Source organism: Sciurus carolinensis, chromosome X (assembly GCF_902686445.1).
Source record: "Sciurus carolinensis chromosome X, mSciCar1.2, whole genome shotgun sequence".
Lineage (NCBI taxonomy): Eukaryota > Metazoa > Chordata > Mammalia > Rodentia > Sciuridae > Sciurus > Sciurus carolinensis.
Window position 1 is genome coordinate 17550256 of NC_062232.1, and position 13279 is coordinate 17563534.

The 13279-nt window shown below is 38.8% G+C and overlaps 1 protein-coding gene across 1 annotated transcript in view; it reads right to left on the minus strand.

Annotated features, from left to right (window-relative positions):
• Phex (phosphate regulating endopeptidase X-linked) overlaps positions 1–10691 on the minus strand; it is a 190456-nt gene extending 179765 nt beyond the window's left edge. Inside the window, exons 1-2 of the mRNA XM_047537191.1 lie at positions 10574–10691; positions 5610–5678 (exon numbers count right to left, since the gene is read on the minus strand). Of these exons, the coding sequence (XP_047393147.1) occupies positions 5610–5678; positions 10574–10691 (187 nt within the window). The remainder of the gene's footprint in view (positions 1–5609; positions 5679–10573) is intronic.
• Positions 10692–13279: the final 2588 nt, after the last annotated feature.

Here is a 13279-nt window from a genome sequence, read left to right on the forward strand (position 1 = left end):
AATTAACGGAAAGATACAATACACTAATCTACCATGTTTTCCCTCTTTTATGAGCCCAAGCACAATTATATGTGGAAGATAGTTCATAGGTAGGAAATTTTTACATAAATATGTATCCATAAGCTTTGAAAAAAAAAACTTTCCTCACAAAATGAAAAGGTTCTAAATTTTCTAATATTGAACTCCAATTCTTTTCCAACTGCCATACAATTGCTGGCTACCACTCTGGCACAAAGATATGCTCCAACTGATTAAAAAAAGGCAGCCAATATTTTAATGACATTGGAAGGATGACATTCTGGGCAATTTTCATACCTTAATTAATGCCAGAATATATTTCTCTTTGAAGTAATGAAAATCCAATGACGTTTTGGCTAAATTAGAATGAACTGCCCCCAAAAGTACAATCTGCATACATTTAAATAGGCATCTTATAGTTTGGTTACATGTGTGGTTCCTCCAGTTTTAAAAATAAGGCTAGACATTTCTCCAGCCTAGACTTTCGGTGAAAATTCCAAACAGCCTTTTGTCCTCATTTAAGTGAATAATAAACAAACATCCTAATTTCCAAAAGACTTCAAAATCCCTATTTTCAACCCCCTCCCAAAATAAACCAGCAAAAACTTTGTTTAGCAGTTCAATAGATTTTAAATTGACTTAATGTTTTTGCTTTTCAGAATAAACTCAGTTGTCTTTAATTACATGTATGCTTACTGCTATTTTATCATTACCACTTAATACGCAACCACGTTAGGACCTACAAAGTCTGCCTTCTATTTTGTATTTATAGTCTGTGCAGCCACAGAATGAATCTGCAATGTGACACCTCAGGGACACGGTTCACACAAGTCTCAGTCCCACACAATATTTACAGTCACACAGGGGAGCCCTCACACGAATTTTTATTCACATAAGCTCACTGTTTTCTGGCTTCCTTCCCAAACTTCCCTGCACCCAACCCTCAAATACATCCTCTCTATCTCCTCAGTTTGCTTGCAGGTACCTAAAAAACTGCAAGGTCAGCTCTGACTTCGGCCCTGATACTAACATGGGGGAATACATCACTTGCATGATTTTGGAAAGGAGCCCGCTGAGTGAAAAAACTCTTCCCTCTGCCTTGCAATTCATCATTCACGATTCACAGCTGGGCACAAGGCTGTGCTTTCTGCAGGAGAACTGTGACTTCAAATCACAAGGGACCATACTTGTCAAGACACCAAAACTTCTTTCCCCCTACTCAGCTCCGTGGAGAAAACCCAGAGAATCTTGTTTTAATAAAAGAAATGTGATGATGAAGGAAACCTGTTAAAGCTCAGGCTGTGTATTCTCTCAAGTCATTGCAGATGAGGTTAATTGGTAGGCAGTCTCATGCTAGTTTATGCGGTACAGATGGAGGCATCCTGCCGTATAACAATCTGAGTTTTTAGGGTTAGTCAGGGCTCAAGGGAGAGCCTTATTAAGCCTTAAACCTCATTATTTATAGAAAATAACAAAATCACTAACATTAAGTATTTCTGCTATGCCAGGAACTATATGCTAAGCCCCTTCCAAGCAATATAGCATCATCATAAATTCTAGAGTCAGACCACTTGGGTCAGAGGAACAGCAACAGTATGCAATAACTGCACAACCTTGGGCAGGTTACTTAACCTTCATGTGTCTTAATTTCCTCATCTGTAAAATAAGGATAATAATAATAATAGCACAATATAGGATCACCATGCAAATTAAATGAGTAAACATATGTAAAAAATTACTTATAACAGTAGGCACATTGGCCATATAAATACGTTCAGCAGATAAAATATAAGGTGCTCAGGAAATTTTGAATTTCAGATAAATACTACTTTTAGGATAAGTATGTACAAAATATTACATGGGGCATGTTTATACCAAAACATAGTCATCACTATGTAACTGCAATTCAACGTAACTGAGCATCCTCCTGTATGCATATATTACGCTGAATCTAGGAAGCATACATGTAAACATTTGCTGTTACAATTCCGTAAACACTTATCTGGAACTCTGAAGTTAGACTTTCAGAGCGCATAGATTTTTCAAATTTTGAAAAAGAAATAGTGTATGACCACTATGATGATGATATAACTCAGAAGTGTCTGGAGTGGACCCCTGAAGCAAGCACTTAATATTTCTATGGGGACAAATGCATGTTCTCCTAAATAGGATCAATAAAGTCTAAAATGTCCTCAGATCCAGATTTTTCCACCAAAGGAACTGAAGTCAGGTTTGCTCTAGCCACCTGAGAATTACAATACTTTCTGGAATTGAACATTGTGGACCTGGATTACTACTACCATTATTATTTTGTTTTATTCTCACAACTAGTATAAGCTAATACCTGTTATTCCCATTTCATAGATGGTGAAAGTGTAACCTAGCCCATATACTTAGCCCAAAATCATGTGGCTTGTAAGTAGCCAAAACATGCTTCAAATATATGTTGGCTCGTCTACCCCATCAACTATCATTAGCATGACCTTTCCTGGTTTCTTTATATTCTTTCTACAGCTCTCTTTTGAAAGAGGGATCAGGATAAGAGGACAAGGAGATGAGGAGGAAAGAAAAGATACAGAGAGGCAGCATCTCAGAAATGGTTGGCACTTGCTCGGAAGTGGAACAGAAAGTGATCAAAAAAATCCATCTCCTGAACTTTCATTATGTGAACCTGTGCCCATTCACCCTCATCTTCATACTAGCTCTTGTGTAAGGTCCTGGCTTGGTCACAATTCTCCTACCATGTTTACTCAGAAGCTGTTCTACAGACCCCTGTGCATAATGAGGCTCATGTACCATCAAAGAGGACTGTATTCCTTGTTAGCCTTTCACTATAGAAACAGCAAAATCAGTGTTTTACAACACTGGAAAGCCATTTGCCAAAACAAAAATTAAAAACAGGACAGCAAGGAAAAACACACTAGATGGCAGAAAGCAACAATATCAGCCAGCAGTCTAAGTTTTACTCTGGCATTATCATGATTTGTAATGAACAAAATTCATGTAGTGACCTTCCATACCAAAAGTTGTCTAAACTAAAACTGAAGATTATGAGTTTCATAATTTTCAAATTCTCCCAGCCAGAAGAACCAAACCACAGCAGAAGTACCATATGATGAAATTTAAAACCCGTCCTCTGATTGTGCCACCTGGTCCTTCACCCTACTCTATGACATCATCTCTACAGTAGAGAAGGCCCAGGTCAACTGCTCAGCCTGGAAATTCCCACATCATTCCAGAAGAAAAAGAATCACCCTTTGAGGGATGATATAAAGAAGCTGAAATAGTTCAGTCGCTAGACTCTAGGAAGTTTAGTGTTGTAGGGGGAAAAAGAATGAAGGACTGGAGGGAACAGGAACACAGAGTTACTTGTCATGGTACCATGGCACCAAGGAAAAGATGGAGAGGATACAGACATAGAGGTGAAGTCCAGTTCTGCCACTGGCTCAGGATGTAACCCTGGGCAAGTTATTGAGCCCCTAGAAGCCTACACTCCCTCACATGTCTGTGGGACTGCTGAGGGTACTGACATCATAGTGTTCTTATGGAGGTTTTATGAGAAGGGGTATATAAGTCACTCAACAGGTTGCCTAGTTAAAAATATATATATATTCATCACTTAAGAACGGGACAAGAAATTATTTTTAAAAAATAACTATGGGCAAATGGCAGAAAGCTCAGTAGAAGGAAGGGAACAGGGAGTAGGGGGGGAAGGAGAGGTACTGGGGACTGAATTAGAACAAAATGTATTCCATCCTTTCATAATTATGTCGGAATGGGTTATACTGTCATATATAACTATTTAAAAAATCAATAAATTTTTCAAAATAATGGTAAAAAAAAACTTCAATAACATCATAACCTAATTCATTATTGTTGTCTAAGTTCTTGGAGTTTACAAGCCCTTTCACCTAAGCATTTCCCATCTCAATAAATGCCACCACTCAACACCTAAGCCTCACATTTGAATCTCTTTTTCTCACAGCCCATATCAAATCCTTCAGTATCCTTCAGCAAGATTTCTAGCTCCTAAGTCTTCTACATTCTCAATCTCTTGAATTCTCACCTGCTCCACTGAAATAACTTCCTCTCTGAGTGTCGTTCCTTCCCAAAACCATGCTTCAGGACTGAGGATTGAACCCAGAACCTTCCACATGTTAGATAAGTACTCCACCATTGAGCTGCACCTATAACCTTTTTTAATTTGAGACAGGGTCTTGCTAAATTGCTGAGGTTGGTCTCAAACTTGCAATCTTCCTGCCTCAGTCTCCCAAGTACCTGGGATTACAGGCCTGTGCCACTGTACCCCACAACCTTCCACCATTCTTGCTTCTCTATTTGACTTCTCCACACAGAAAGATTTCCCTGAATCTAGTTCTCCACAATAAGATCTTTTTAAATGCTCATAAGATGTACTCTCTCTTCTTAAAACCCATCAGAGGCTCTTGAGCATGCTTAAGAAAAATTCAAACTCATGGCATCTAGGCTGCCCACTGACCCCCTTTACCTGTATGTACTATGCCCCTTATCCAGCAAGTTCTGCCTATCCCTCAAACCACACAAGCTCATTCCTCTGTGGGACCTTTGCCCCACCTGGAAAGCCCTTGCCTCAGTCTTCACACAATACTTCCTTTCTCATTATTCAGTGTCCCCTTCGTGTCCTCAGACTCTTCCATCTAGCCATCCTGTCACTTTATCACATTATTCTGTTTAAATATTTTAATTTTCTGCATGTACTACTAGCTGATATTTTTCTTGTGCATCGATTGCCTCATGTGTCTTTGATTGTCTGGTTCATTGATATATTCCCAAAACATAATTCAGTGCCTGGCTTGAAGAAATATTTGGTGAATTCATTTGTTAATCTTATTTCTTAAGGTCAAGTGCAAAAGACCAAATGCTTAAATGTGATCTCTATGCTAGGACTTTCCCTTTGGAAAACACCATAAGGGTCCTGCTCACTTAAAGAATGGAGGTAGGGGCTGGAATTCAGCTCCTGCAAGGCCCTCACACTGATTTGTGTGGGAGGGCAGAATCTAAATGCTGAGGTAACTTTAAGCACAATCTTCACTTTGGGTCACCCACTGATATGTAGTCTGATCATCTCAAGAAAAGTTTGACTTGTCACTTGGAATAGAAGAACCCAAAGGGACTCCAGGCAACAGTGGAAGCATGGATTTAAAAAGGACCCCTGCTTAGAGGCAGGCAAGTCAGACCCACTGACCAGAAGATACACAGAGATTGCTTATGATAAACAGGAATCTTTAGCCAGCTGAGCCACAGGAGGTCAATGGTCTCTGCCTGCTGGTCTTAAGAGAGGCCCTGCAGCCTTCCAAGCCCCTTCTTGAGTTCCTTATCACCATGCTTCGAATATCATTCTGCTTGATTTTTGCAAGGAAAAAGAAAACAGGAAACCCAAACTCCACTACTTCACACTGAAACTTGAAAATAAATTTAAAATTTCTGCAAAATTGCATTTCGTATTTGGTAAACCTCAAGCAAACAGAATACTAAAAATACCACCTGTTTTCTCTTCTACTCCCCAAGGTACCATAATTATAACTTAACACAGGGTGGAAAATGGAACTTACCAGCTTCGATGCACTCTGGTTTCAGGCAGTACTCCTGTTTAGCTTGGAAATTTAAGAGACCTTGACTCACTGAAAAACAGACCAAAATAAATGACTGACTTGTAGCAGACCAACATCAGGTAAACTACCATCAGGCACATATGCAAGACATTTGACATCAGTTCATTTTTCTCGGTATTGACATGGTATTCAAAACTCCAGTTGGCTCAACCCCTCAGAACCACACTGGTCGCTACCTAAGTAGCCTTGGTAAGATTCTCAGTGGCTCAGAAATTCAGTTTTTGTCATATGTAAAACAAATGGATGAGTGAGTACAAACAGACCAGTGCTCCTGAGAGTCTGCTCCCCAGAGTGGCAGCAGCACCTGGGAGCTTATTAGAGATGCACATTTTCAGCCCCAATCCAGACTTTCTGACTCAGAAACTCCAGCAGTGGGGTGCAGCTCTCTGCAGTGGTTTTTTGTTTTTTGTTTTTTGTTTTTTTTTGGCAGGGTTTGTTTTGGTGCTGGAGATTGAACCTTAGGTCTTATACATGCTAAGGAGGCACTCTAGCACTGAGCTCCTTCCCCAGCTGGTCATCTGTGTTTTATCAAGTCTTGCAGGTGATACTGGTGTGAGAGCCAGTGTGTTAGATGATCTTTAAAGTGCCTTCCATTTCCAGCTATCTGTTGTTTGTCTCATACTTTCACTCTTTATAACTACATCTCTGTGTTACAGATGGGATATTGAAACTTAAACTATACCATTGTAAGCAAATCCAGAGTGGAAGGAGAAAATTGGCATGTGCGGTATTCAGAGGTTTGGATCTTATTTCAACCATCCATACAGAAGCGACCAAAAGAAGAAAAGAAGGGATAAAAATATAGGTATTTAGCTCAAATCATCTGGTAACAGTCATTTTCTGCCTACACCACCCCCACATACCCTCCCCCACCAGGCCTAGCCTAGCTACCAGACATATGCACCTGTGAGGACCAAGATTCCAGTTATTTCCCTCCAGCAGGCCCCCTGCCTCAAAAATCAAAACCAGGGATGGCCCTGGACTTGATTCTCAGCACCACGCTAAAAAAAAAAAAAAAAAAAAAACTGTACAATTAAAATAGCTTTCACCAGTACCTTACTTCCCTCATTTGGCTAGCCACCTTATTCAAATGAATTTGGGCAAAAGTACTGAAGGATACCATGTTTGTGAACTCTAGATAGCACCAGGGCATTAATCGATGTGACAGGGATTTAAAAAATATTTGAAATATGTTCCTCAGTTGCTAGAGAAGTTATATGGAATTCATTATTGCTGTGCTCTGTGAGCAGAAACAAGGAGTCATTTGAGTATGAGGCCATGGGGAGGTGAACGATGGGTGTGAAAAGGGACAGAGGCCCTTCATGGCATTGTCAACAGAGAAGCAGAATCAGAGAACTTGGTGGCACTATTATTTATGTTTCTGCTAGAGATGGAATACCTGAAGATCACCTTCCAGTGTGGCAAGTTTTATTATGTACTACTCAACATTCTTAGAGAGTTTGTTTTTCCTTTGCTCTGCTGTCATCCTGCAAAGAGCCTTTTTACCTGTGTTGTATTATAAATTCAAGGAAACTGCCTATAGTACATCTCAGGCCTATTTTGAGAAAATAAGTTTGCCAACATAAAGATGTGTTTTGATTTCTTTAGAAGAAAAAAAGTTAGGTAAAAATACATACAGTCAGCATAAAGATTGGTGTGGAATACTCCAATATGCTTGGGTGGTTAAACCATGGGGATAGTTTTTCCTTCAGTCTATTTGATGAGTTTACCAAATGTTCTTTACTAAGCATGTGTTATTTCTAATTATTGAAAAATATAATTTATTATAAATAATATTATTTTACACAATAGCATCTTGATACTAGTATTTTTTCATAAAAAGTTAATGAAATGGTTAAAGACTTAGTCTTTTCATAAAAACTAATTCTCGACAAAAAAATCTCTAAGGAAGTAGAACTAAAATTAGTTATGTTTTTCAGAGGATGAGCAGAGGAAAGGTTTTTAGTTTAACGAATTGGGACACAGACCTAAGCCCTCAAGCAAGGGCACTATATCCATGGGGGGTTATTTTAAGATCCTGAAAATAAAGGATCTTTAGAATCAACGACCCCAGGTAAGATGAAGGTGTAAATGAATGAAATACAGACAATAAATAAAGTATTTTAATATAAAAAATTTAAAGGTTACTTTTGACTGGTTAGGAACTTTAAAAAAAAAAACTTAAGTAGCAATTTGGTTTCTCATTTCAATTTCTCTATAACCAGTAGAAGTGCCCTCCGAATGCAATAGAGTCATCCACATATCAAGAGTATGACAGATCAAGAGTATGAAGATGACCATAGACCAGGGGTCAGCCAACTATGGCCCACAGGCTAGATCCAGCTCACTGCCTGTTACTGTTTCTATGAATGGCCTTGACACTTTTTTGATATTTTTAATGGTTGGAAAAAACTCAAAATAATAATAATAATTCATGATGCATAAAAAGTATATGAAATTTAAACTTCAGTGTCCAGAAACCAAAACCTACTGCCCCCAACTGTGCCTATTTGTGTGCATATTGTCTATGACTATTTTTGAGCTACATTAACAGAGCTGAGCACAGCAACAAAGACTGTATGGCTCATGAAGTTGAAAATATTTACTATCTGGCCTTGACAGAAAAGTTTTGCTGATCACTGCATCTGAGAAACAGATGGTGAGAAGGGAAAGAGAGGGAGAATAATGAACACTTTAAAATAAACTGGCTATAGGTGTATAGTTATACCTGATGTTTTAATTTCTACTACTCTTGCTTTTCTAAAACCATCCTAAGGCCACCAGCAATCACTTACTATAGAAGCATAAAGGTTCAGAAGAGAGATTATCCCAGAGCCTGAAAAACAAAGAAGAGGTAAGGAAGGATGCTGGAAATGCAGGCATGTGACTGAATCTGGACAGGCAAAAGTCAACCAAGAAGTACTGTGCAGAGAAGTATTATCATGAAGAACTTTGCCTGGAAGATCCCTGGAGATTTTCAGACAGGGACTTTGCTAGATGCAGAGTAGAGGTGGGTAGCAGAGTTTGAGAGACAGACATTGAAAAAATGTGGGAGGAAGAGGGTGAGTCTGAGTCTGAAATAGTGCTGAAATATTTAACAAAAAATAAGTGTCCCTGGATTTATATACCCAAATGGAAGTGGTATCATGAAGCAATGCTTCTCAAACTTGCATTTGAAAAGAAATCCCCTAGGGTCTTGTGAAAATGCAGACTGAATCAGTAGATCTGGGGTGAAGCCCATGCTCCCAAGTGATGCTAATGCTGCTGGTCCAGGAACCACCCTTCCAGCAATGACTGTATTGAGTCTACACCCTTAGCTTGCACTTATTCTCTAGCACCATTAGAGCTCCTTCTAGAGATTAGAGGTGAGAACTAGGTTGCTGGGCACATTGGAAAGTTATCTTCTATTTTATACAGTCCTCCTTGTCCATAATAGCATTGACTGACTTGGTTAATTTTACTTTGCACTAAAAACATCATCTAAAAATGATGCCAAATAATCATTTTCTCTCAAAGTATAAAGATTTGCTGCCATAGAGAATCTTCCAAATAATATGCCACAATGATCACAAAAGTAATGTAATGATCCCAAAAGTAGAGTTTGGAAAGAGCTTCAAGCAGTGGTAACATTTAAAAGAGTACAAATTTTTACATACATGAAAATCATTTAGATTTTGATGTCTGAAAGTGTTTACAAAACCTAACCTTGTAGTCACTTCCCACATAGTGTGTAGTCCCTTGGCATGCTCATAGAACTTCTCCCCCAGTTTTGAATTTCAGGAGAAGGCGTTCATCTAAACCCCAAGTGTTGAGAAATCTCACAACAGTTTTCAAGAGCTACAGATTCAGTTGCAGGAACAGGAGATTTAGCTTCACCAGAAAGCAATAAATTCATCTAATTTCCTAAATCTCCAGCCACAGAAAACATGGAAAGATGGTTTGCTCATTTTAGCAGAGTTCTCAACCACACAACCCTAACTCTTTTCAAGTTTAATTATTGGTTTTCCTCTGCCAAAATAAACATGGTCTCCTTCATTGTGTATATGCCAAGGAATGTTTCCAGGCTTCCTGCATTTCAAAGTATACCTAGAATCTCCTAAGTATGGGGGTTGTTCCTTTGTAACTCTCAAGCTAATGAAATATTATGGGTATTTGATAAAAAAGGGGTAATAGCTAAAAGTTCCAAAAGCCTAAAATTTTAGGACATCCCTCACCCCTTGCCAAGATGTCTGACTCTTTGTCATAGCAATATACTCTGATCATCTCATAGACTCTATGGGCACATCATTGTCACCATGAATCATTAAGATAATTGAATCACACAATACCTTTCAAATCTTGGAAGGAAACCTCTGTTTTCCTTCATGTTAATTTTTAAATCTATTAGAAAGACTGAATTAACATTGTACCCCATCAAGTCACTGGATTAGAAAGGACTTGAAGAATCCCATTAAAGGTGCATTTGAAAGAACTGATTTGTATTTTGTGAATTAAATTTTGTGATTCACCCAGGCAAATATAACCCAAGTCAAAAGAAAAGAAATTCCAGCATGGTTTCAATCATCATGTAAAAAGTCTTCCTCACAGAATAAATGAAAGTATGACTGAATTCATAAACTCTTAATTTTCAAAATGTAATTCATGGACATTTTTTTCCTCAGTGCAACAGAATTCCCCAGCCACTTGAAACCACTTTATACCCATGTTCCCTTCTGTACTATGCATTTGCTACTAAAGAACAGCCTTCTTTTACATTTGCATGTTTGATAGAAACTGAGACTATACCACCTACTAACACAAGCAAATAACTGTACACCTGTATTATGGCAATGTTTGCCAAAATAAAGCATGAGGAAACTTCTCAACATGTTACCAGTTCCCCTGACCTCCAGCACTCTACTTACCTAGAAAGAGGATCGTGCCCAGCACCACAGTGCCACCAATAAACACAGCGAGGGCGACTCGAGTGCCTCTGTTGGCCCCCTTTCTAGTCTCTATGCTGCTCCCCGTTTCTGGTTCCATCAGAAAGACTGTAGAGAGCACTCAGGAAGAAAGTCACTTCTCGTGGTTTGGTAGTTGGTCTCAAGAGTTTGTTAGGCGTAGACATCCAAGGCTCTCTTGCTTTTCTACTAATGGACAGCTTAAAAAATTCACGTCAGGAAACCTCCCCTGGCTACCCTTTCTCAAATAATCCTTCACAAATGAAATAAAAGAAACTCAAAATATTGGTTGCCTTGGCTTTCCCCCTGACTAGACAAAACAAACAGCAGTTGCTTTATCTTGGTGCTCTCCCTCAGCAAAGTCCCTCTCAACCGGTTGTTTGGCAGGCTCTTCTCTCAAGCGTTCCGAGTATACATGTTTTACTATGTTGCTGCACAGATGTTTTAGCTATTTAAATGTATAGTCACTTGGGGAGGAAAAAAACAATTGTCTTTATCAAAACTGGATTCTCGTCAACCTCCCCCCAACCATGATAAGTTAGGTGACGAGGACTCTCCGGACCCACTTCAAGATCTCAGTTAATCATGTAATTCTGCTGCAATAATCAATCTGCTTGCCTGAATTGTCCTCATCAAAGATACTCTTTCAATGTGTGAGTCCCTTTTTAAAGCCTTCTAAGAGTTCCTAGGATATCCTGGAGCATTTTATTTTAGGAACTCTGTGTATGATAACATGTGCCAAAAGTCAGAGTCATAGTTAGTCCAGTGCAGTGCAAAGTAGCAATTAAGACAACCTACAGAGGCTGATGGTTTGGACTGGAATTTTTTTAAAAAAGAAGAAAGAGCATTTCCTCTTTGTGGTGCTAAGAATTGTACAAATGACAGTTAAGTGTATGAATTAAGCTTATTAGCAACCACAAAAGATACAGTGAAAGGGTCTTTTTTTCCCCCTCAATGTTTTGGTGAAAACTGCACCCGTGTATTTTGTCCTCTGGTTCCCCTGAGGCAGTCATTGGTTAGTATGTTTTTGTGTTTCCATAAAGTGTCTATTTCAGCAGATTCTCCAGGATGAATTCAAAGGCATTTGGCTTCACTGAAAAGATTGATAAATGATGGGGTCTTTAATTTGTTGATGATAATGATTTAAATTATCAAAATTTGCTTTCTTTATGGAGCAGGGCAACTCATACTCCAATTCTACTGAAATGATATAAATGATACTCTCTAATGATATAGATATATTAAGTCATGATATGACTACCACTTACCTGTTTCTGTTTTGCTGGAGATCATAAGGCAATAGGAGTTAGGGTGGAGGATTCAGTTACATCCAAAAACCAGGAGACTAAAACTTGTGTATATGGCTTTGGGAGTCTCCCCAGAACTCAGAAGGTATTACATGATTACTTGTTCACACTCCTATCTGGCTAGGCTAGGTCAGGACTTAAGCCCATAGCATGGAATTCTCCTAAGATTTAGAACTTCTTCTATAACACGTCCTACCTTATTTTCTGTTCATTTCACATTACCCCAAAGTGAGAAGAGCATAAGCCTGTGTCCAGATTATGACATCATAATATGCTGTTGCTCTTATATGCTCATTGGCTGTTGATATTATTTTGTAGCTGTTATTCAATAAGTATTTGGACTTGACTCCACAATACATCTTGGACTTATGAGCTCCTTGAGGTCAAAGAACATGTCTGTTGCATTCAGTACAGTTCCAGCATCAACAGTTCCTGGCCCATCACAGTGATGGGGGGAAATAAGAGCAATAAAAATCATCCAAGTTAGCCCTAGACACTTGCTTTTATGAAGCAGCTTCAGGAACCTCAGACACTCATTCCTGGAGGGACAGGGGTGGGAGGCATGCAGCCTCTAGATTCCTTCTAAATGCTCAGCTGATAATGATACTTCACATGGGCACAGCACATGGTAACCTAGTGGTAAACCTATATACTTGATAGCAAAGGCATTTTGAACTTTGTTTTAGGAATGAAGAAACTGAGAGCAAGGAATGGCTTCAAGTGACATGTCTGGGAAAACCAAAAAGGGAAACATTCAGAGATGAGATCATTGACATATACTGTGTCCACAACTTCACAAAGTTTTCTATGCACAGGGGAGAGGACAGTCACTAAATCATGATACCAGAGCCCACTTCTTCCCTCCTTTCTTCTCCTCCAAATCTCCTCACAACTTTCAGAGTCTTGACTGACATGGAACAGTGGTCATGGATTGCCCACCTTGGACTAGCAATATGCCCCCAGAGGTAAGGGCAATTTGAGGTTTCCCCTGAAGTTTTTTACCTATCCATCACTGACAGAGAGGAATTTATTCCTGAACATTCAAGTTCTGAGTTAAAAGCCATTAAACAACAACAACAAAAAAAATACTTTGAGTAATTGTAATAGAAAATCTGTGATGTATTTATTCTAATTTAAGACATGCATACAAAAAATGTATTAATTGAATAATGAAAACATGTCTATTGAAATAAACTTTCAAGATGCTAAAAAATAGTTTGTTCAAGTAATGAAGGTTTCTTTTACTCACTAAAGAAATAAAGGAAGACTTGAGAGTGGGTGGGAATGATAGAGGAGAGGGTGTGGGTGAATCATTCATTATAAAGTGCATTCTTCATTCTGTGCCATTTTCTGCATTAATGTT